The sequence below is a fragment of the Balaenoptera ricei genome, chromosome 6 (assembly GCF_028023285.1).
Source record: "Balaenoptera ricei isolate mBalRic1 chromosome 6, mBalRic1.hap2, whole genome shotgun sequence".
Classification (NCBI taxonomy): Eukaryota; Metazoa; Chordata; class Mammalia; order Artiodactyla; family Balaenopteridae; genus Balaenoptera; species Balaenoptera ricei.
Window position 1 is genome coordinate 75,263,738 of NC_082644.1, and position 26,410 is coordinate 75,290,147.

At 36.5% G+C, this 26,410-nt stretch overlaps 1 protein-coding gene across 2 annotated transcripts in view; it reads right to left on the reverse strand.

Moving 5' to 3' along the window:
* Window positions 1–7,039: 7,039 nt before the first annotated feature.
* ABHD17B (abhydrolase domain containing 17B, depalmitoylase) overlaps window positions 7,040–26,410 on the reverse strand; it is a 37,367-nt gene continuing 17,996 nt past the window's right edge. Inside the window, exons 1-4 of one of the 2 annotated variants that reach the window (XM_059926461.1) lie at window positions 16,572–16,646; window positions 15,806–16,275; window positions 11,457–11,636; window positions 7,040–8,566 (exon numbers count right to left, since the gene is read on the reverse strand). In XM_059926461.1, coding sequence (XP_059782444.1) covers window positions 8,347–8,566; window positions 11,457–11,636; window positions 15,806–16,272 — 867 coding nt within the window. In that variant the 5' untranslated portion in view covers window positions 16,273–16,275; window positions 16,572–16,646 and the 3' untranslated portion in view covers window positions 7,040–8,346. Of the gene's footprint in view, window positions 8,567–11,456; window positions 11,637–15,805; window positions 16,276–16,571; window positions 16,647–26,410 lie in introns of those variants that run through there. The other variant, XM_059926460.1, reaches the window with a different exon arrangement.

A 26,410-nucleotide genomic window follows, 5' to 3' on the forward strand; every position in this document is an offset into this window, starting at 1 on the left:
TTTTTGCCATATTCAGTCTCTTTCATGATTTCCTTGACTGGTTCTGTTGTAAATTCTGTGAAGTTATGCACAACATCCGAACACAGTTTTCTCCAGCAGGAACTTATTGTTTTGGGCTTGATGACTTTCACAGCTTTTTCTATAATGATGGCATCTTTAATGGTGTAATCTTTCCAGACTTTCATGATGCTCTATCAGGGTTCTCTTCCATGTGATGACAGTCCTTTTCCATAGAGTACCATGTGTAATAAGCATTAAAAGTCCTTACGACTCTCTGATCTAAAGGCTGAATAAGACGTTGTGTTTGGGGGCAAGTAGACCACTTTGACACCTTCAAGCGTTGAACTCATTGGGTTCTGGATGGCCAAGGGCATTGTCCAATATCAAAAGAATTTTAAAAGGCAGTTCCTTACTGGCAAGGTACTTCCTGAATTCAGGGACAAAGCATCAATAAAACCAGTCCAGAAAAACAGTTCTCACTGTTCAGGCTTTCTTGTAGTGCAATCAAAGGACTGGCAGCTGGTATCTATATTTTCCCTTCAGGGCTTGGGGGTTAGCAGCTTTATAGACAAGGGCAGTCTGGAACATAAACCCAACTGCATTTGCACAAAACAGAAACCTATCCCTTCTTGTCTTAAATCTGGTGCTCATTTTTCTTCCTTACTAATAAATGTCCTTTGTGGCATTTTTTCTTTCTCCTCAATGATATTGATATTCTTTTTCCTCAATGATTTTCTTAATGGCATCTGGGAACTTATTTGCTGCCTCTTGGTTGGGAGGAGCTGCTTCTCCTGTTATCTTGACATTTTTTTTTTTAAATTTATTTATTAATTGATTGATTTTTGGGTGTGTTGGGTCTTCGTTTCTGTGCGAGGGCTTTCTCCAGTTGTGGCGAGCGGGGGCCACTCTTCATCGCGGTGCGCGGGCCTCTCACTATCGCGGCCTCTCTTGTTGCGGAGCACGGGCTCCAGACGCGCAGGCTCAGTAGTTGTGGCTCACGGGCCTAGTTGCTCCGCGGCATGTGGGATCTTCCCGGACCAGGGCTCGAACCCGTGTCCCCTGCATCAGCAGGCAGATTCTCAACCACTGCACCACCAGGGAAGCCCTATCTTGACATTTTTAAAGCCAAACTTCTTTCTAAAAATTATCAAACTATCCTTTGCTGGCATTAAATTCTTCAGCTTTAGATTCTTCATCTTCCTTTTGCTTTGAGTTGTCATATAATAACTACTTTTTCCTCAAATCATATTAGAGTCTATAGGTATGCCTTTCTTATAATAATCCTGCATCCACATAAAAGCTGCACTTTTCAACACGAGATAAAAAGGTATTTTGCAAAAAGTGGGAGGTTTTCATGCCTGCTGGTATAGCAGCAGCATGTTTCACTAATTTCCTTTTCTGCTTTTACAATGGTCCTTAAGTTGGATTCATTTATCTTGAAATGGCAGTCAACTGTGGCTGCAGACCTCAATCTACGGTCAATGGTACATACCAAGCAACTCAGCTTTTTCTTGTAATGTCATGACTTTTCTCTGCTTCCTGGGAGCACTTCCAGCTTCACTAGTGGCACTTCATATATGTCCCATAGTGCTAGTCAAGGTTTACAGTATTGCACCAAACATAATGAAAACTATGTAAGAACCACAAGAGATCACTTTTTACTGCTCTATGCAATTTACTGGAGGAGAGATGAACTGCTCACATGGCATCTTAAGCAGATACTCAAAACACTTGAGCTCACTACCATAGCAACGGTGGGTGGCTACAAAGTTAATACGGTAGTACAGTGTGTACTACAGTTAATTTTATGAGATTACTGTATCTTTACTTATATTTACATTTCACTCAACAAGAATGGCACCATGTATGATCTGTGTTTGTGTGTGTAAGTTTTGATAAATTTTTTATAATAGATTTGTATTTTATGATAGTAAAAGATAAAAGACTAGTATCTGGGACTTCCCTGGTGGCGCAGTGGTTAAGAATCCGCCAATGCAGGGGACCTGGGTTCAATCCCTGTTCTGGGAAGATCCCACATGCCACGGAGGAACTAAGCCCTGTGCCACAACTACTGAGCCTGCGCTCTAGAGCCCATGAGCCACAACTACTGAGCCCACGCGCTGCGACTACTGAAGCCCGCGCGCCTAGAGCCCTTGTTCCGCAACAAGAGAAGCCACCGCAATGAGAAGCCTGCACACCGCAACGAAGAGTAGCCGCCGCTCGCCGCAACTAGAGAAAGCCCGCGCGCAGCAACGAAGACCCAACTCAGCAATAAATAAATAAAATAAATTTATAAAGACTAGTATCTACATATATTTTATGCATTTATGACATACATCTTTCTTAATTTTTTCATTATTTCTAAGCTATGTGGCTGTGAGTTTTTTCAAATTGTCACAAATCTCCAAAAAATTTTCCAATATATTTATTGAAAAAAATCTGCATATAAGTGGCTCTACATTAACAGAAGTAATGTGTAGACATTACTTAGAAAATACTTTAGTTAGACTTGGTACTCAGAGTAAGTTTCAGATATTATACAATTTATTGCACTCCCTGACCACCCCCCCGCCCTGCCCCCGCAAAATAAAAAAAAAAAAAAACCCTCAACATCACATCACCCATCACCCAAATATAAGGAATCCTCTTCTGCTTTTATTTGCTGCTCTGACAGCCAGGCTAAAAACATATTTGAGAGTTACTTCTTGTTGGTCTATGCTGGGATCCTATGATTTCTTAAATCGAGCCAGTTTCTCTCAGTGAAAATAAAAACCAGTTTTTGTCTTTTTTTTTTAATCATAAAAGTTAACATAGCAAGATAAAAAGTTACCTTTCTAAGAAAAGGAAAAAACTCACCCACAATCCTATTCCCTCAACACAATAATTTTTCATTGTATTTATTCTCTTCTGGTTTTATTCCAGAGGAATTTACATTTTATTTTATGGAGGTATAACCATTTATATATATATTTTTTCAGTTGATATTACACTGGATACTTCAGCAAGTTTAATTATCATTTTTGGTAGCATCACATATATTCAGGGATATATAAGCTATTTTCTCATGTCTTGCTCCCATCTGCCCGTTCTATTTTCTATTGGTGGACTTAGAAGGCTCAAGATTTTCAGATTAAAACCAGCTAGGAAAAAATAGCAAAATGTCAAACTTTGGTGAAGTAATATAGCCTCTTACTTTACCAAAGCTTTAAAACTGAACTTATACAATTTGAAATTAAGTGTTTAAATATAAATACAAGTTTCATCTGAATAAGATTTTTTTCCATCTAATATTTATAATGTAAAATGCTAATTAGAAGTTAAAAGTTTTGATTTAGTCTATGAATCCACCATACTCTGCAGGTAATCTGAAAAAAAGCACTACATTTAAAATTTTTGATTCAGATGCCCCTATATTCATAAACCTACCTGCTACCTTTATTACCTCAACTAATATACTGCATTAAGCAGTAATTTTGGAAAAAGAAAGTTCAACTCTGAATTAAGTAGTGCAATAGTTGAAATTTGCATTTTTATCAGCACGTACAAAATATCACAAATTATTTTAAAACAGCTTTTCTCCCAATTTTTCTAATATAAATGTTATTTCTTAAAGCATACTATTAAAAATTTTTTCTAGGAGTGTTATAGTTGTATTATGCAAGTTTAGTACGTGGCCTACAGGAGGAAATAAAGAGGGAGAAAAATAATTTCAAGTCCATCTGGCTTCTAATGTGATAACCAGTTTAACAGACTTTAGCTTACTGATATTTATAAAGATTCTATGCTTTACTTCCTGTTCTCCCCCCATCCCACCCTGCCCAAACTCTGTCAAGTGGGTCATTTCCAGGATAGAGGTATTTGCTTCCTTCCTTAGCATTACTCAACCAATTCAGTCAGAGGCATAACCATTTATAGATGCAGTAGAGATCTCTCCATTCTGCAAATTATAACTCAATTCCAGCTATCATATGCATAATTCCTTTTTTAGTTATTGGACATTTGGGATATACATTATTGTCAGAATGCAACATGCTGGCATGGTATTTGAACATACTGCCTGTTTTAAACCAAAACAACACACTTAAAGCCCATCCATCACCAATTAGTAACAACCGCTTTGATGCTTTTTTCAATGTAACTGCTTATTCTTGGCATGCTATAATTTGTAGTAAATGTGCTGCTGAAGTAAACATTTGTTTATTCATGTGACTATAGTTATCATCTTCACTAGGTTTTAACACACCAAATAGCTGTTACTGAGCCTTGTAAAATGGATTAGTGTTAAATACTTTAAATATAGAAATAATTAATTTGAGAAATGTTAAAGATACAACCTACCAATTTACTATTCAATGAATAACTAGCTGATATGGAGAAATCTAGGAACCATTTAAAAAATACTTATGATTAATGTTGGAGAGCAAATAAGTTTATGCTGTATTATAGCTCAAAAGGATCATTGGCATATTAGTCCAGATAAATTTGGTTACGAGAAGATAATGAGACATAGTACAACTCTTGACAATTAGATTGTAGACCTTGGCAAAGTAACTTCTCGTTTGGGCTTCCTCACTTGTAAAATGAAGGGATTAGGCTTTATTATGTCTAAAGTTTTTAAGATTTAAGAGTTTATCTGGCTTCCCATAATACCTGTTCTTGAAGTTAAGTTTTTGCCACATAGAATGTCTGCTTGCACCAAGAACATCCTATTTACATGACAATTGATCTCAGTTTACAATTAAAAATTCATTTACATTTATCAAGCCTTCTTAAAGTGAGCAAAACCTATATATTTATAGAAATCACCAAGAAAAAAACTACTGTGGAACATATTCTTAGCTGGAATATAGAACTGGTGATTTTTAGTAAGTTAGAAGTCTGGGCAAAGTGTGAAGATGATAAATCAATTTATTTAAGTTCTTATTCTGCTTTTTGTACTTGTAAGATATTATAGGAGTTATGTATACTGCTGACCCTTATCCCAGGATTAACATTACTATTCAAATTGCACAATGATGGTATGCACAAAAGCCACATATTGAAATATGTTATTGGGGCTACTCTAGTCAAGGAAGGTTAAAAATTGATATGAGTCATTACATGTGAGTGGGGCTGAGAAATTTTCACATTACATTAAAAATGTAAGGGATTAATCAGTTCCATCTTTTCTAGTAGGAAGTTGTGGCCCAAAGAAGTGACTTGCCAAGGTCACAGATCTAATTACTGTCAGTTGAGAAGAGTGCCCAGATCTGATTGCCAATTCTACATCATACTGTCCTTCTCCTAGATGCCACAGAGCAGGCAATCCTTTGATTAGGTAGAACCCTAAATGGAATATAAAATCTTAAAGGCACTTTAAAGACGGTTCATGTAGTTCAATTTCTCATTTAAATCTGAAATTTCTTCTGTAGCACTGTCAGATGTCATTCAGCTTCTGCTCCAGTAGTTAACATACTCACTTATCCTTCAGAGGTGATCCCTTTCCTTGATGGACAAAGAGCCATAAATTCTCTCTTACACTGAGCTCTAATCTGCCATTTTGCAACTTTCACTTAGTTCCACTGAGTCAAAAAGGATAAATTGTACATACCTGTCAAATATGTGAAGACAGCTATCATTCCTCAGTCATATAATCCTTCAGTTATTCTTGGGGTTTCAGTTTATGGGATTCTTCCCAACTTGGTAAAAACACCCCAGGATTTGCTCTAATTTAATATCCTTTCACTGCATCCTGAAATTAGTATTGCAGATGTGGTTTGACCAGCACTTTGTATACGAGATTTATTTCCCCATGATCAATTTTTCATCACCATCATCTTTTCAGGTTGTAAACAATTGGCTCAAATGTTATTTCCAGCAAGTTAAAATCTTTTTTTTCTTAAATTATGTTTTTGCTCCAGTTTTTTTTTAAAAAATTAATTTATTTTTGGCTGTGTTGGGTCTTCATTGCTGCACGCAGGTTTTCTCTAGTTGCAGCAAGCTGGGGCTACTCTTCCTTGTGGTGGGCGGGCTTCTCATTGCGGTGGCTTCTCTTGTTGCAGAGAACGGGCTCTAGGGTGCACGGGCTTCAGTAGTTGTGGCACACAGGCTCAGTAGTTGTGGCTCACAGGCTCAGTAGTTGTGGCTCACGGGCTTAGTTGCTCCACGGCATGTGGGATCTTCCCGGACCAGGGATTGAACCCGTGTCCCCTGCATTGCAGGTGGATTCTTAACCACTGCACCACCAGGGAAGTCCCCAGATATTTTTCGTCTATAAGCTCTTGACAAGTGTAGTTTCCTATTTTTTTCAATGCTTTCCTACTATTTCTAGAATAATGATAAGATACCATGTGTGATTGTGCCCCTAACTAGCTTGCCAGCCGCCAGCCTCATCCCTCTGCCATCATTTCCCCTTGACCTCTGACCGGTGTTCTTAATTTCAAACGCACCATCCTTCCTCTAGGCTTCCACATACTGTTCCCCTTGGGCCACCCAGGCCCAATCTTTTCTTAGTCATCCTTCAAAGCTCAGTTCAAATACCACTTCTTTGTGGGACTCTTCCTTGCCCTTCTTCCCATGTTCCCTCAAGAGTACCTTTTACCTATTATAATACCCTACAAAGCTCCTTCAGCCTTATACAAACAGTAATAATACTTGTGCAATAAGGTGTCTGTCTCCTCAGTTATACTGTGAAGGCTGTGAGGACAAGGTTGATGTCTATCTTTATCCGGCATAGGGTTTTGAATGATTTAAACATTCAATAAGTATCTGTTGAATGAATGAGTGAATACTGAATTAGTGTGATCAATATTTTGATTTTCCCAGGTGATCAAAGAAAACAGTTAAACTCTGGGGTATATGTTGTACAAAGAAGGAAACGTACAGGCTTTAAGACAATCTTGAGAAGGAAAAACCTCTCTAAAAGAAAGAAGGAATAATACAATTTAGAAAACTATAGATCCATGTACTATAAAGATGAATGGTAATTTTTTTTTTTAGTCCTTGTAGTAAGTAGGGAGTGAGGAGCATGGAAGGAAAACAAGCACAGCTGAGTGGCATATTTTTGTTTTACTGTTAATTTGACACATCTGAACCAAAGCATTCACAATACTTGATATACTTTGAAGAGAATCATACACTATAGTCTTAGACATAACCACAGAACAAGCAGAACAATTAAAACTACATAAGGCCTTAAAATATATCCACAGTGTGTATTATTTCAATATTCATTCATTTACAAATTAGACTACATACCATTAATTTTATTTTTATTTTTCTTTCATTGTTTTATTCAAGCAGGATTCATTCAAGGAAAGGCAACTTAGTTTTTGTGTGAGCTTTATTTTTTTCACTACGTTCGTTAATATAAAAGTTATGAATTAAATGTTTTCTTATCTCCTGCGTCCAGGAGTAAATCCATGAAATTCTCAGATAGTAATCCAAAACAACAGGTCCTATTCTTAAAAATAGTCAAAGGGAAGAGGGATCAAATAGCCAGTCTGTTTGTGGTCTTAAAGAACATCTAATGGACTTTCAGGTTTTCTAGTAGTGACAGTATCGCATTTCTACGAGATTAGTCAAAATTTAAAACATTGCGTACAAAATTATTCTTGAAGCTCTAAATGCCTTTTAAATTACTAAAATGAAAAATTTAAGTAGTTGCCTCACAGTACCAAACTTATAAATCAAAACTAGTTAAAATTCAGTGCTATTGTGACTTCTCATTTACAAGGTAACTAGTGGGTAAATTAACAAATGGCATAAAAATTAAGACTTACATCATTTTTTTCAAGGAGAACATGTATGATAACCAGGGAATACAGAAAATTCAATGTATTTTACAATAAAATAACCTTTAAATCTCTATCCCTGTACAACAGGGTTTAGGTCATCTTTAGTGAACTTGCATGTTTTCATACAGTTTATTCTGAGTACTTGAATTGTTTTAGATATACGCTTTTTATTGAAAGAATATTACATTTGTATACCAGGATAAGATTTAGTACATTGATATGTTTTAAAAATATTTATAAATTTGTTTCTGATATGCAAAAGCATTTGGCAATACTTTCATAGCATTTGATCTTACAGAATTAAAATTCATACAGTACTCATCTTGATGTTTAAAAAAAAAAAAATTCACAGAAAAAATATAAATTACACAGCCTGACTGCATGATACTGTTATTTCCAGTTTCTAGTTTGGTAATTAAAACCTTCATTAAGTCTGTTAACAAATCATTACCTGTACATTTATGAAGGCAACTGACATGATTTGCAAACAAAACCTTCAGGTTTTATGTTATTTACCAAAGAGTGCAGTTCAGCAAGAATGAAAACCCAGTATGCAAATTTTCAGAATATTTTACAAATTTACCAGTTCCTGTGACACAAACTGTTTCAATCTTTCAAGATACTGTCCATAAAGTTCCACATCATTGTGACCTGCCCCTTCAACCCACAGAGGCTCCACAGGTCTTTGGCAACGCTCAAACAATGCGAGGCCATGTGAAAAGTCAATGACTTCATCTTCAGTCCCATGAATTATTAATACTGGAGAGGTAATCTTAGAGATTTTGTCAATGCTGTAGGGAAAGAGAAGGAGGAAAGAAGTCAACAAATTAAGTTTGAAAAGGAAACAAAACAAATTTTCTTGTGTTATATTAGATAATTTAAACATCAGAACCATCTTTCAATCAATTCAGAAGGGATGGATACCTCTTGGATTTCAAATAAGATTCAAAAGTCATCTTTACATTACTCCCTACCTTAAGATTATCTGAGGATGTTAACTTCATGCACTTCTGTTTTGAGGGAATCCCTCAATAATTATAGTCATCCTACTTCGCCTTTGTACAATGTTGATATTTTAGCACAGAAACTTAGGTTGCAAGGAGAGGAAGAAACCAAGGACCATTTCAGCTATGTGCTAACTTCATACCTCTCTGCGTTCACATTTTTTTCTCCCTCCCTCCCAATATCCTACTAAAATGACAGCAAAATGTTTTTTTTGTTTTGGGTATTTACTACAAAAATAGGAAGAATATAATAAAACATAACATTTTGGAGCTGGAAAGCAGATGAATATGTGAGATAACAGATTAAAAGTATAGGAGAAAACACAATTTTTAAGAGAATAGAAGGGTAAAGTGAAGAAACAATCCAATTTATATCATGGAATACCCCAGAAGGCTAGGAACTGACATGCAGATAAAGGCGGGTGATTCAAATCTACAGAATTTGTTCAAAGTCTGTTTAAGAAATAGTGTCCTGCACCCCCGCCCCCCCGCCACCCCAGTTCTTTTCTTTCCCCTTCCTTTTGCAGCTGGGTATCTGCCCTCTACCTAAAACTGGAGGGTTTGTGAACTAGGGGATTGCCGGACACAGTTTAAGGCAGAGGTACCAAATAGCAAGTAAACATATACATGTTGGCTGCTACGAACCCATTTTCCCTACTGGGCTCTCAGAATGCTGGCAGCCAAGCCTCCACCTTTTAAGAGATAGCTGTAGGAAGAGTCTTCTTTGGAGACTATATATCTGCCTTAAGAGGAAAGATAAATACTGACATTGGGGGTGGGATCCCCACCTAACTGGCTTGGCCAGATCACTGGATAGTGAAACTCACAGTCAACAAGTCTTAATTCCCCACACTTCAGGTCAGCTCTTTAGTTCCTTACTCTTCCATGTGAGCACACAAGTAAGAATTATCGGACATCAGAGGAGAGCACTTTACATATAAGACAAGGATCAAAATAAACAGTAAAAAAGGGCAACTTGGAAGAGACAAACAATACAAAGAAGAACCCTTACAAAGAACAATTCTTTAAAAATTTTCTGAGAGAGAGAGAGGCACAAGGCATTATAACTATAAAATGAGGACAGAATCTTGAAAAAGAAGAAAATCATCAATGAAATAATTCAAGGCAGCATTTGGTAAGGAAAAAATGCTTGGGTATATTATTTGCTATCAACTCTTCAATAGTAGAGGAATTAAATAAAAAAGGAAACATTTGATCTTTTTCAAACAGTTTACTGTTAGTGCTGCACTCTCTGTTGGTGCAGCTGAAATGAAAGAGGGAGCTAAACAGAGATGTAACTTGGCAATAGTTTACCCCAAATGTCTCCCTATCATTCCTACCATTCAGCTACAAAGTATAATGCACATACCTTCCAATCTACCATTTTCTAAAACAAAAACAAACCCCCAATAAATGTAAAAACCAAAAACCTCCCACAGTCTGCTCTGGTGATAATATCATATGCTCCCATACGCTTCCCTACCAAAGTAACCCCTTACTGGCTAATGAAGAAAAAATTTGTTTTGAAATGACCCTTGCTGTTCTTATAAAGAATCAAGTGGTGACTTGGCCTGTGGCCTATCTATCATTCACAAAGAATCTTTGTATTGCTGCCAATTTGGGAAAGGAAATAAGACTGAAATTTGCCAGCCTGTCACTTCTTGCCTTCTTCCTTTCTTTGAGAAAAATAGGCCATCAATTTTTTTGTTAACAATGAAGAAGAACTAGTGGGAACTACCATCCTGTGTTGAGACGCATGAGGAAAAGTAGCCCTTCTTTTAAATTTGTCTAACACTTATGTTTGCAGACTCTGTGGGGCAATAATTATTCTGGCTCATTTAAGACTCAACATTTTCGCAATTCACTTCTTTTATAAATCAGATATCACTAATTAGACATCGTTCATTCATTTTTTACAGAAGATTTAAAAAAAATTTTTATTTATTTTTGGCTGCGTTGGGTCTTCGTTGCTGAGCGCGGGCTTCTCATTGCGGTGGCTTCTCTTGTGAAGCACAGGCTCTAGGTACATGGGCTTCAGTAGCTGTGGCACGCGGGCTCAGCAGTTGTGGCTCGCAGGCTCTAGAGCACAGGGTCAGTAGTTGTGGCACACAGGCTTAGTTGCTGTGCGGCATGTGGGACCTTCCCAGACCAGGGCTCGAACCCGTGTCCCCTGCACTGGCAGGCGGATTCTTAACCACTGTGCCACCAGGGAAGCCCCCGTTCATTCATATTTATGCACATGTGTCTCATTTTCCCTCTACTTGTTCCTCTCCTCCAGTATTATGCACCTCACTGGATGGTACTATCGTCCATTAGCAGCTCAAGTCAGAAACCTGGCAATTATATTCAAATTCTTTTGTTTAGCATCCTGTATACAGTCTGACATTTAGTTCTATCAATTTTTTCTCAAATTCACTCTTATCTCCAATACTAGTGCCACCATCTGGGGTATAAGGCTTAGCACTTTTCACTTGGGTTACTATTGCTCAAACACTTCAGCCTTCTGACAGATGTCCTGCCACCACCTTCTTCACAAATTAATTTTTCCACAATTTCTATAATATATGTAAAATAGGAGCTCATGGCTGAGTGAACTGTATCATGAATACCTTAAGTGATGGAAAAAAATTCCCTCAAAAGTTTCTTCGAATTAAACTAATTGAATATTAATACTTACTTTGGGAATGCATCAAAACAGTAGGTCTTCTTGGTATCAGGAAAAGCGACTCGCATTCCTGAGGTCAAAGGAGAATGAAGAATAACAGCAGCACTCTCATACCGAGCAGCGAGATCCACAGATGGTACTGTCCCTATACTTTGGCCATATATAATCACATTTTCAGGGCGAATGCCATATCTACAAAGTTCACAAGTTTAAAAAAAAAAAAGAGTTGGAGAATCAGACTGGTATGAAGTGTTCAATCACTAATAAGGACTTAATCTTAAAAAAGAAGGACAGAATGAGACAATGTCAATAAATTTATATTTAAAATTTAAGTTTCTTAGTCATCACTAACATTTAATACCAAAATAAAATCTATATTCAGTTATATCATCTGTTTCAAGTCTACCTTTTGGAAAAATAATGGCTGAGGTCTCTTAATCTTAAGGAATGAATTTATTAAATCATTTATGGAATTCAATGTAGCATATTATTGACTATATTTGGAACATATGTCACTAATATTTTAATGGACTGATGTTTCATGGAGATTTAGTGTTTATTTTCCATTCAATGTAAAAAAGGTTCTTTATTTCTCTAGGCATTAAAAGTGGTTCATTTTATTTTCTGAAGTTGGTCATAGTGATGAAAATGCAACATACGGTTACAGTATGGAATGATGAATAAAATATATGTATTATTTTAGCCAAGAGCAAATTACTTACTTTTCTTGAGATTTGCATTTATTTACCCACAGAAATGGACTAATGATTGGAAAGATCAATAGATGAATGAGAATTCCAAAAGCCACATGGGTCAGTGATTTATGAATACTTCCTTTAAAAATGATTCAGATTTAAATATATGAACTCACTAACTCAATTATATTGGGTATATACTATGTTCCAGGCATTGTTACTTGTCTACAGTATAACTGTCCTAACTACAAACTGCAAGTGTAAGTGAGGTACTACAGGAGCTAATGAGTGTGGGATTAAGGGCTAGAGTGACATCAAATATGCCTTTCCACTTCAGCAGTCTGACAGCAGTCATTTCTGGATGCTAAGGGCCATTTGCACAACAGCTTTCAGTCTTCTGAAAATGTGATAAAGCTTTCCAAGTATCTGAACATTCACCAGGAAAGAGCAAGACAAACCCTATGTGCTCCCTATGGCTCTTCCCAGGGGCACAGGAGTATTTGGACTATCCAGGTGGTGACATACCTCTCCATAGTTTCTTCAAATCAGTCCTACAGAAGAATTTGGACCATGTCCCAAAGATTGGGCTCCATCTACTCCAGACTGACTCTAAATGTAACTAAACTCAGAAAAGCTTTTTTTGGACTTCCTTGGTGATGCACTGTTTAAGAATACGCCTGCCAACGCAGGGGACACAGGTTTGATCCCTGGTCTGGGAAGATCCCACATGCCGCGGAGCAGCTAAGCCCATGTGCCACAACTACTGAGCCTGCACTCTAGACCCCGTGAGCCACAACTACTGAGCCCGAGTGCCACAACTACTGAAGCCCGTGCGCCTAGAACCCATGCTCCGCAACGAGAAGCCACCACAATGAGAAGCCCGCGCACCACAACTAAGAGTAGCCCCCGCTCGCCGCAACTAGAGAAAGCCCGCGCGCAGCAATGAAGACCCAACGCAGCCAAAATAAATAAATAAATAAATAAATAAATAAATTCTCTACACAGAATCTTAAAAAAAAAAAAAGTAAAGCTTTTTTCTTTGCAACAGACCTAGCTTCATAGGAATGAAGAAATTAGGAAAATGAACATTTGCAGCATCGCATCAGCATAATGCTTGGGGCTGCCTGGATGCTGTGTAGCTGAACGGCAGAACTGTTGGTGGCAATGATGGGTTTTAGGCTAAAGCGAGCAATGGCAAGGCTCCAGAGTAGCAGAAGCAGCCCCCAATTTACCATCAGAGGACTCCAAAGCAGTAACGGAGTTTCAGAACAGTTCACGTTAGAAAGGACTTCAGAGGCCATCTAATCTAGGTGGGCTGCTCACTGAGCAGATGTTCAAAGTCAGAGTAAGTTAATGACAGAGCTATAATTAGAACCCAGGTATCCTGACTCCAGGTCCAGTGCCTTTTCTACTACAGCACACAGATAATGAGCTCAAATACTGTGGAGGAAAGGCTGTATAGTGAATATTCATACTTTATTTTCTGTTGATCCATCAGAAGTTCAGAAACATGGTTACTATAGAAAATCAATTATCCTTAAAGGGAGGTTATTCAAATAATAATTATTTAAGTTCATTATTTTTTTCCCTTCCTGGTTACTTAAGCCCTTTTTTACTTTAATTAAGTAAATGAAAGGCATGAATTCTAATTACACACATTTTATTAGGTGATAGAATTCAAGAACTGCAAAGAATCTTGGAGATCATTTAACTCAACCTCTTCATTAAACAGACTAAGAAACAGAGGCTCAGAAAAATTAAATAAATTTCCCAAGACTTCCTAACCTTACGAACTCTTCCAACCATATTTAGAGTTCAACATAAGAGAAATTTTAAGTCTGAAATTCTATGCTAAACTAGTATGTGGGACTAGGTAGCAATTTATCTGTTCTACTCCTATTCTTCATTCATACTGGTCAAGTGTATAAAAAGATTAATTAATCAAGACTAGAAATCACTTTAGAAAGTTTCCTGTAAATTGATATCCGATAAGATTTAAAAAATAATAATAAAGCTGACCACTTACAAGAGGGGATTCTTTTACATAAACATAGAAAGAACACTTAACTGGATACTAACATGTTTTGCTTGAATAAATTTATACTTTTGTGATACTTGGAAGCACTAATAATGAAGGTTATCTGCTTTTAGCACCTTTAAAAACTATACTAATTCACTGAAGTTGAATTATAGTACGTGAAATATATTGCAATAAATCTGTTATTAAAAAATTATCATATTTTCCTGACAGGTATTATATATACTATATTCAACTGGCTGAATCTGAAAGGGGGAACTCAGTTTTGTTTGCAGGCCTGAGGGGACTGACATGAGTATAACCAAAGCATATTTTGACTGTGGTCATTTAAGGTAGTTTTTAAGTTTATAAATTTTTACCACTCTGTGCCTGCCTCCCTCCCACCCCTAAACTCCATAATTACTACTTACCATCTATTTTTTTCTTACTTGTCAGAAATATGTTTTCATACCATTTCAATTGATTTAAGAATCCCTTTTATACAGAACTCTGCTATGAGACCATAGTTTTACTATACATCTTGGAGGGGTAAATGTTTCTAAAGATATTTTCTAAAAAAGGTTATATCTACTAATGAAATTGAGAAAGTTCTTCCCAACTAACTGAAACCATTAATATTTAAACATTAAATTAGGAATGGTAATTTTCTTTATGTACTCTAGCTTCAGTCTAAAATACTCTGGACGGATTTCCCTGGTGGTGCAGTGGTTAAGAATCCGCCTGCCAATGCAGGGGACACGGGTTCGAGCCCTCGTCTGGGAAGATCCCACATGCTGCGGAGCAACTAAGCCCATGCGCCACAACTACCGAGCCTGCGCTCTAGAGCCGGAGAGCCACAACTACTGAAGCCCGCGTGCCTAGAGCCTGTGCTCCACCACAAGAGAAGCCACCGCGGTGAGAAGCCTGCTCATCGTAACTAGAGAAAGCCCGCGCGCAGCAACGAAGACCCAACGCAGCCAAAAAAAAAAAAAACCAAACCAAAAAAAAAAACACCTCTGGAAGTCAGGCAGCTTATTAATGTACAATGAGGAATAATTTGTACTAAGGTATCTTTCTGTTTAGTGTACATTAACTGTCTGATGAGAAAATACACCGAAGTATACAAAACTGCAATAATTTTCAAGAAAAATTTATAAGTATCTTCGTGACTAGAAAAGATTGTTATTTCTATTTACTAATTATTAATTATTAATTATATAAAATGATGCAAACCCTGCCTTAGGATTTTAACAATCTAGCCTCTTACTCTGTTAATGACAGATCAAGTGAATGATTAGCTAAATCACTGTTTTCTTCATTCCCTTGAAATGTTGCAACTTTGAATAAACATTTTTATACCACAATCCAATAAGTTTCTAAAACCAAACATTTTTCACTGGCTTACATTTTTAGGAAAATCACACACACACACACACACACACACACAAGCTGTCAAACTCTTTTATGCTATTATACAAAATTTAAAATTACAATCTAAAAGTGTAACTCTTCATAGGTTTATACTGGTAAATATAATCTTTATTTAGTACTTCAAGATGTGTTACAAGAACAGATTTTATTCTATTCTTATACAAGACAATTTTATCAGCCATCACAAATGTGGAAAACAATTCCCAATCACCATTTACCTTGTCCTAAGAGCAAGCCAAGCAGCTTCTATGTCTGCATAGAGGTTCTTCTCTGTTGGTTTCCCAGAACTTGCACCATATCCAGAATAATCATATGAGAATATATTACAATTAATCCGTGATCCCAGTCCTATGTAAAAGCTGCTCATCTGACCAAGATCAACAGCATTTCCGTGTGAAAAGAGTAAAGTGTATTTGGCATTGGGTGAGCAACGCACAAACATGCAGGCAATTCTGTTGCCTTTACTGGTTCTAGTCATGAAACACTCAATAGCATCTTTTTCTCTAGAAGAATATTGCCAGTCTGCTCGTTCTGAGAGGTGTAACGTCCAGCGGCTTCCACTTTCATCACACATCAGCGTGTAAGTTGGATCAGGTGGCAAAAATGCTAATTTTGAAGCAATTTTCCCTGGACAAGGTGGACAGCAGAAGAGGCAACACAGCTCACTAAATGAAAGATTATTCATCTTCTGAAAAAGAAAAGAATAGTCAATGTTTTAATCACTGAATGTCCATTCTGCATTTGCATACAATAAAAGTTAAAACAAAGACAACAGTAAATTCTACTAGTGGACAGTGTCTACTACTATTATATGAAGTATGCTTTCCCAAATAGATTTTTGGCATCTTTCTAGAAACACTTTAAATCGTGAGGTGAGGCAAATATTCCTGACCAGGAAACAGACTCAAATACTATATGACATGTTGCAAATAGTAGTTTATATTTTATAATACTTAACCAAAATATGAAAAATGATAGTCTTACCAGAGAGGTATAAAATTGTTATTTCTCCACAAATAACAACATAGTAGGTATGAAATATCCTTAGTTAGCTTGTAATTTCTGTGTAACTCAGTGAAAATTCTCAGAATCTCGTGAGAAGCTAGGGATTTAACATAATATAGTAAATATACAATAATAGCACTGATGAAGCACTTACTATTTGTCAGGCATTGTGCTAAGGGTTCTATGCATATTAGCATGTTTAATCCTCTAAGCAACCCTATATGGTAGTCTGAGAAAAGAAACCTGCACAAGGTGAGGCAGTGAGGGAGCCAGGATTTGACACCAGGCTCCGTCATTGTCCTACATCACTGGGCTACACTGCTTCAAGGGCTCAGAACACTATTTGTCTCAGAAGCTTATGATTTTAGTCATATTTGTCTCAGAAGCCTATTATGTTAGCCATAGTGCCAATGGCCTAAATAACCTGTAAAACATTAAAATGTATATATGAATATATGTATGTATGCAATTATTGCCCAAATTAAGAAGGCATTATTATGGAAAAAAGATCTGCTCAAGGAAAATTTCCTAAATTTCCTAAATTTAGATGGAAATGAGCATAAGGTTTGAAGTCAGAGAGAGTTGTGGTAGCACTTACTAGCCGTGTGCCCTTGGGCAAATTATTTACCTCTTTGACCCTCACTGTCTTCATAAGTAAATGAGGCCAATGCCTACAATGGACAGAGTGGTTGTGAAGAACAAATATAATGATATCGTTAAGGCATTTAACATAGTAATGGCCGTAGAGCTGACACACTCAGAAATGGTCTACTTTCTCCTATGCCTTTTTCATCAATATTTTAAAAGTATCCACAGCTCATATTAACTCAGAAACAAAATAAAGTGCTACTTGTTTGCCCTACCAGCATTTCCTAATTATCCTTTCTTAAATTCCTCTCTCTTTTTAGCAGTAGACCATTGCTTAGTTCCAGGAAGAAGGCATTCAAAACAAACACCTTCCAGAGGTTTGGTGGCACCTAATTTTCTCCAAAAAATCTAAATAAAAGGATAGGAAAAAAAAAAAGTACTTCACCATACCAAAAAATGAGAAACTATCGCCTCAGAAGAGTGACTGAAGTGTTAAGTACATATGGAAAGACAGGAATGCCTTTTTCATTAATTACTGATTCAAAACCTAGTTTATACTGCTTAATACAAATGTGTTAATTTCCAGTGTGAACTAATTAGGTAGAAAGAAGAAGCAGAAACAGCACAGAGAGAGAAGAAGAGTAGGAGTGACATGAAAGGCTTCAAAGATGAGTAAGGGAAAGGCAGAAAAATGTCTCTTGGCTAATGGGAAGCACCTTTACTTGTTATTCTATTTTTATTCCCTTTCAGCCTTCAAAGTGAATATAGCCTGAATAAGTTAATGTCTTACTCTGGTTGGAACAAGAGTCATATAGAACAGAAATGACAACTAGGTGTCATCCTTAGTGCTAACTCTAATTGGCTCCATGACATGTTGTACTGAGGAGGATTCTGAGAGCATGCCCAGGGCTTAGCAGGCAAAGAATGTGTGATAAATTAGCAAAGTCTACTACAGAATTTGGCTACAAATCTATTATCCGGGTCAGGAGGATAAAGGATCTGGTGAAGATGGCAGAGAAGGGAGTTCAAAGGGTCAGTTCCAAAGAAGGAGATGATCCCCAAAACAAAAACAAACAAACAAAAAAACCTAAAAACAAAGAAGGAGATAACCTGGAAAAAGAAGATGAGGTAGAAGGTACAATATATCAGTGCTATCCGTTTAATAATCTGCCTATGGTCATTTCTTACCCCCAATTACCTTACATGCCCATCAACTGCTGACCCTCAAGAGCATATTAAAAGCTTGATTAAGTAAACTGTATATAGCTCTACTATGTTCCTATAATTTACCACTTGAACATGAAGACTTTTATATACTATAATAAAGTAATTTTGAAATAAACTGGCTGACCGAACATATATAATGCTGCAGAGACGATTCTGAAGATGAACACCAAAGGAAAAAATTAGACGAGAAAAAGCTGCAATGCCAGAGTCAAGTCAAATGAAAGACAACCTGACCTTCTTAATGGTGGCAGAAGAAATTATTCCTACCTCCACTGCCTCAAACCCAGACAACTGGTATCCACTTAATAACATAAACTTGGAAATTATCGCTTTCCTAATGATAGGTCTGATATAGGGCAGCAACATAGACTTGCTTAAAAAAGTTATTCTCTCCTTTTCTATAAATGTGAAATTTTTCACAATAGAAAATATAAATAAAACAAATAAACCTAAGTTTTAGTATGATCAGAGCTGAGCAAATTACTGAGAGAGAATATCTTATTCTTGATAAATCACTGAAATATCTTGTTAAATTTAGATAATTTAAATCCAATTTTTTTCATATAACTCACCTGAATATAAACATATTATTTACTAGTTATTTCTTGACAACAAAACCTTGAAGACACAAGGCAGTGAGTAATCACAGGTGGAAAACAACAGAGTTATGAGAGTACACAAAAGTCATACAACAAATTGAATAATTTGTAGCTGAATTTTTGGACCAGACAAAACAAGGATTTAAAATAAGTTATAATAAACCTATTTAAAAAGAGAGAGAGAGAGAAGGAAGGAGTGAGAAAGAGAGAAAACTTAAAGATGAAGCAGAAAAAAGTGTCAGAAAGAAAAATTCAACTGGAATCCCTGGTATAAAAAAATCAGTATCTGAAATAAAGTATTAAACTGATGGGTTGGGTACAAGTATTGATAACAGTTGAAGAACACATTAGTGAGCTGGAAAATCAGGTTGAAGAATTCCCAGGTATGGAATCTTTCAGGGGGATGAAGAGATGGAAAATATAAAAGAAAATTTAAGGAGGATTTCAGTAGAAATACCAATATCAATACTATAGAAGTCCCCTCCAAAAAAAGAGAGGAGAAAATAAAGACAATCTAATAATTTTTCAGAATTAAAGAGAGAAAATTCAGATTGAAATAGCTCAGAATGCCAAATAGGTATTTAAGAAAACTTTCACAGCTAGACAAATTACAGTAAATATCAAAACTGCCAGAAACAAAAATCTGAAGGTTTCCAAAAGGGAAGAACAGATTACTTACAAAGGAACAAGAATCAGATGAACATCTAACTTTTGAATAGCAACACTAGAAACCAGAAGACACTGAAGCGATAGGTTTAAAGTAAGGAAAACGCTTTCAAGCTAGAATTTCACACAGATAAAATACCAATTTAATATGAGGATAAAATAAGGATATCTGCAGGCACACAAAAACTCAGAAGGTTTACTAAGTCAAGACCCTCTTTGAAAAACTCCAGCAAGGAGGAAAAGAAATGCAAGAGAAGTCTGAGATATCTGAGATATGACAAATAAAGAATAGTTAATATAATGTCTTTTTTGGTAAGTAAGCAATGGAGAAAAAAAAAAAAAGCAGCAAAGTATATCCCTAATAACCCAGAATCAAAACTTGGGAGAATACCAATGTGGAGGGGATTGGAATAAGAGTTAGGGAGTGTTTAAGAAGTAAAAATGTGCCGGGGCACTGGTCACTTGAATTGTTTGGAATATTAATATTGATAAGCTTAAGACACAGAAGAAAAGCATGAATATGACTCTTATTTATTTATTTTGGCTGCACCATGCGGCACACGAGGTCTTAGTTCCCCAACCAGGGATTGTACCCATGCCCCCTGCAGTGGAAGCATGGAGTCCTAATCATTGGGTCACCAGGGAATTCCCATGACTCTTAATAAGTCAGACATAACCACCATAAAAATGGTACTTTGATACACCTGAAGAGTAGTTATAGTTTTCATTACAAATGTCTAGCCTTGGGTATTTATCAACATGTTAAAACTCAAGAAGGAGTGTAAGCACAAAGAAATAAGAAATAAGAAATTAATGGTAGATATCAACAAAATAGAGAACAAAATGCAACAGAAAAAGAGGTCATTCTGGACCTCTAGTGCCATGCAGAGTATCTGACACATAATGAGGTTTCTAATTATTTTTTAGATGAATGAGTTAGTAAATTAAGATTAACTCAACCCTCTGCACCTCAGAAGCCCCCACAAAAGAAGGAAAAAAGTTTACAAATCACATGTTAAGAAAGAAATCCAATATATTTTGTGACAATTACTTAGGTTTCTTGTATGGGGGCAGAATAGAAGCAATCAAATAAAAATCTATGAACCTGAATGAGGGAGGGTTCAGGCAGGAAAAGCATTGCTACTTACTGAAATCATTCAGTGTGTTATAAAGCACAGAACAGAACACTCTTCCAGGGAGAAGGAAATCTTGCCCCTTTGGAAATCAATTCACAAAATGAAAGGTCAGCTCAATGTTAAACAGATGGCCCATTGTGAAAAATAAGGTTTTCCTTTTGGCGGGGGACTCAAAGTTACTTCACTTATATAGCAGGAGGAAGTTCCTAAAATTGCATGAAATAATAATTTAAGAACTTGCTTCTCCTGGTAACTTTTTCCTGCTCAATGACAAAGGAAAAAAGATGAACACCTGAGTCCTTTCTCAGCAAAACAGGAAGACTACTGTTAAAGAATGTCCTTAAATAAAATGACACACTATAATCTCCTTCCTCTCTTTTTTTAAAAAAAATAAATTTATTTATTTTTGGCTGAGTTGGGTCTTCGTTGCTGCACGTGGGCTTTCTCTAGTTGCGGTGAGCGGGGGGCTACTCTTCGTTGCGGTGCACAGGCTTCTCATTGCGATGGTTTCTCTTTTGCGGAGCACAGGCCCCAGGCGCATGGGCTTCAGTAGTTGCGGCATGCAGGCTCAGTAGCTGTGGCTCACGGGCTCTAGAGCGCAGGCTCAGTAGTTGTGGCACACAGGTTTAGTTGCCCTGCAGCATGTGGGATCTTCCCGGACCAGGGATCGTACCCGTGTCCCCTGTATTGGCAGGTGGATTCTCAACCACTGGACCACCAGGGAAGCCCCTCCTTCCTCTCTTCTGACAGAAGAAATTATTGAAACGACTTCTGTCAATTCCTGATGTAATAACATTCACTGAAAAAAATCTCCCTTTCATCTCTTTTGTAATAGTTTCTTGGTAATGCAGATTGACTCATATTACTACCATCTACAAAGGACAATTGATTCTTTTAGGGTTCAAGATTTTGTCGTAATGAACAGAACTAGTACTCAACAGTCTTTTAAAAAAGGTTTTAGAGAAAACATTTTAAAAGTATCAATACTTATAACTTTTCTTCATTTTGTGTGGTATTTTGACAATTTCACTCTAAATAGTATCTAAGCTGATTTAAAGTCTTATCCAATTTAGAGTGTAGTCAGTAGATGATAAACTGCTTAAATTTTGATATACTAGATTTCATGTTAAGAACTACGTTCTAAAGTCCAAGATGAATTTCTTTGAATTTGGCTTCATGCATGGAAATCTGGGGAATATTACATATTCTGTTTTGTAGAATGTCAGAATTTGTTACCTAGAGAATCTGCGATTACTACTTTCAGTTAGTTATACGTCTATCTATTTAGCAATCAGGCTTCAAGAAGTCCCAGTGATTCAGAATAACAGCAACACTTCCCAGAGATTAATTTTTTAAGATAAACAAATCTCTGAGCATTCAAAGACAAAAAATAACTAAAAAAGGGAAGACTGCACAAAATGTAAAGACTGGTCTGTTTGCTACTGTAAAAACAACCCATTTTTGATGCTTATCTTTGGTTATAAAAATTAAAGCCTGATGTTTTTTAAACTGACAGAAGAAACCAGAAAAAATAAAAATAAAAATAGATTTATAGCAAAGCCTGCCTAACACCAGAAATGGATAAATGAGGTAGATGTTTGATTATTAAGAGCAAGAGGTAGCAAAGATCAGAATGAAGTTCGAAGCGATGGCACAGAAGATACTCAACTATGAAAAAGCAGGAAAAAAAAAAATTCAGATTTTAGGTTAGTTCTGTACAAGGGGGCCATGAGCCCAACACATCCCAGTTGACTAATCCAAAGGAAATCACCATAATACTACTATACAAAGGGGGTCAATCACATACAGCTCAGTAGCCTAGGGGTGTATCTAAATCAAATTAAGCTCACTTCAGTATCCTTGGAGGGCACCAAGGGAGTTAGGTACTGCCACCCTAAGATCCAGCATGTAATCTGTAGTAGCATTTACCAAAGTACAGCAACAAGTGAAACCACGTGTGTTACTGTTTTTAGAGAGCTATATATATTACAGAGTTTAATGTATACAGAGAAGTTGAATAATCACCATTAAAGAAGTTTGGCACCAGCCTTATTTTTCACTCAAGACAGAGTATCCAAAGTACTTATAATGATCAAAATTTCTGCTAAATGTTACTTAGATACTAGGTGTTTAGTACATGTTGTTTTAACACATTTTCTTATTTGTATATGTCTTATGTAGAAATACAGCTTATGTAGCCCTTATCTCTTTGGGGTAGGTTGTATTTATTTCTTTTAGATCATTATAAGAATCAGCAGCAGAAGTACTCCACTGTCTGTGAGATCAAAGGACTTGATTGGGTGATTTTGCTAGGAAAACTTGGAAGACAGAACGCATGGGTTGTGTACATGGGAATGGAAACTTAAAAACTTAGGAAAAGTTTTTTTAAAAAGCACTGTATTTTTTGTATTTCAAATTGGAAGGAGAAATTTGGCAAAACTATTTTCTTTTAAAGAGTTATGTCAGTTACTTTTAAAGACAGAGTTATAATTTTTAAATACTAATAAGATTCTAGAGATACTTAGTAACTGGGCCAATGTATCACTTGAAAACACCTATGAAACGTGGTTTTTGTTGGTAAATTGAACAGATGCCTTAATAATTGCGAGTTTTAAAAAATTTAGAGGAGTTTCTCAAATAGGCAAAACATAATGGGTATGTCAAAATAAGTTTCCTTTCCCGCTGGTGAGAAAAGTTGGGGTTAGACATGTAAAGAAAGTTGAGGTCTACCAGAGGTACCAAAATAGTCCCAATCCTAGTGTTAGTATGAATTTATTTATTTATTTTTTCTTCAGTGAAAGAAAGTTAAACAGTAAGAATCAGAAGTGAGGAAACTGGATTTATGACAAGATTATAGAAGATGGAAATTAAGGCTGAAGAGCCTATAAGCTACGCCAAGCAAACTAATTTGGCTCAGCACTCCTACATAGGTCAATGTAGCCACTTCTACAGTACTTATGTTTTCCCTTAGTTTCTTAATTCTTACTGCACTAATACAGGAGGCACTAACCACATACGGCTACTTAAAGTAATTAAAATTAAATATTCAGTTCCTCAGCCACACTAGCCATATGTTGACTAGTGGCTACCAAATTGCACAGTGCAGAAGGAGCATTTCCATCACTGCAGAAAGTCCTATCGGGCAGTGCTGAACTAAAAGCTTTTAAACCCAGGCAATGCAGAACCAAAACTTACATGCTTCGTATCCATACTAGCTTTAAATGTTGGAGCTCCTTCCTCTCCAGTCTTTCCATCATAGTACATATAAGCTATTTTTATAGGTCCTGTTGAACAATGTAACCACCCAGAACTAAATGAGATTACCTATACAATACTGTTTTAGAAGATTACTATCTTGATAAAAATATTACATCAAACCCAACCTTAATGTAAAAGCCATTTTATTTAAAACGAGGAATGCAAATCAATTAGACTATCCATACATTTTAATGCATGGTTTTAATGTGTCAAAGGAATTCAATATTCTTGAAAGGTTCCTTGTATGCTGGAGTTGCAAGTAAACCATAAGAAACTATACGAACATTTGTGATTATGAGTTAACTAATTTCTGAACACAGCCCATACAGTATTCTAAACACTTAAAATCCTGATAATCCACTTAAGCCATGCCTGAACAAAGTGAATCAAGTTTTCCTGATTAAGTAGGACAGGTTGTCGACTTTTGCATATGCTAATGTCACAGATTCCCATAAAACTCTTGGTGACTGGACAGTGCAATTTCAAAGCCACACCTATACACGTTACTAAGCATAAGCTAAAACATGAACAGGCACACATTTCCCTACCCATAGTCATCAGTTTTGGGCACTTCTAATGAAAAACTTTCCAAAACATGCTTATCCTCAAAGTTCACAGAAAAGCTGTCAACGTACATTGGTGAAGATATTCCACAAATATACATTATTTTCTCCACATTTATAATAAGTAAAATCTGTTTCTGGGACATTTTCCAGGTGAAAACACACTACACACCTTAAAATACCCATCTACAGCACAATATAATTAAAGTAGTCATAAGTTATAGAAAATTTAAGGACTATTGATGATTATAAATGATGAACACAATCTTCTTCAAAAAGAGGGCTTATATTACTGGTATCCCAATTCGAATTCCTAAGAGTTATAAAAGAGATTATAAAACCATTTACCATCAACAATGAACAAGTACCCAATCAGCCATTCCTTATCAAGTAGTAAATAAAATAAGCTGTTCCAATAAAGTAAGAAACCACCTAGCAACGGCGAAGTTTCTGTTCTCAGGCAACTGAATTGCAGTAAAATATCCTGGACCCAGAGTCAAAAGACAGAAATGTAAATGGTGATAACACTAATACTATATTCAAATAATTATTAAACAGGCTGCATAATTAAAATTACTAAAATACTAAAAAGAAACATTGTAATTATAAAAGTATTACAAGACATGGTTTAAAAAAAGTCAAAACACAAGAGGTTAAAAAATAAAAAGTAAGTCTTTCTGCCAGGCTAAAATAAGTATTGGTTAAAAGTCAATTTAAGAATTCAGTTCCCTAGATACTCTTCCCAACTCAGAAGACCAGAGGTTTACATTGGAAGAATCTTCTCTGAGGAATCAGACTAATCTGAAAGAAAGATCGAACGATACTTATATGGCAGAGGTTACATGGGGAAGTTGTGGGAATGAGAAGGATGTGTGTTACACTAGGGGGCCTTCTGTAAGTGGGACGTCAACACGTAAGAAGTAGCAATATAATACTGTTATCTAGCAGACGTTGAGAATGGACTTGAGGACACAGTGGGGAAGGGGAGGCTAGGACTAGTGAGAGAGTAGCACTTATCATAATACATACGCTACCAAATGTAAAATGGATGGCTGATGGGAAGCTGCTGCATAGCACGGGGAGATCAGCTCGGTGCTTTGTGACCACCTAGAGGGGTGGGATAGGGAGGGTGGGAGGGAGACACAAGAGGGAGGAGATATGGGGATATGTGTGTGCATATAGCTGATTAACTTTGTTGTACGGCAGAAACTAACACAACATTGGGAAGCAATTATACTCCAATAAAGATGTATAAAAAAATACTGTTATCTAGAGATATGGAGATAAATATAAAAAGAATCCTTCAAAAGAAAGTTAATACTCCCTGGGAAAGGATATATCAAGGAGACAGACAGGGCCCTGGCTTGCTAATTTTCACAACAAACTTTGTAGAACCATTTGGCTCCTTAACCATATGCTTGTATGAATTTAATAAAAATAAAGATTTAAAACAAAAGTCTCTTCCCTAATCCCACCCCAAACTCAAACCAAACCAGGTTCAATCCCAGAAATTATGACATTCGGTCATTTGCTTTTTTTTTTTTTTTTTAATTATTTTTTATTTTTTAATGCTATTCTTGTCTGCTTACATTCTTTTTATTTATGTATGTATGTATGTATGGTATGGCTGTGTTGGGTCTTCGTTTCTGTGCGAGGGCTTTCTCTAGTTGTGGCAAGCGGGGGCCACTCTTCATCGCGGTGTGCGGGCCTCTCACTATCGCGGCCTCTCGTTGCCGAGCACATCGCGGTGTGCGGGCCTCTCACTATCGCGGCCTCTCGTT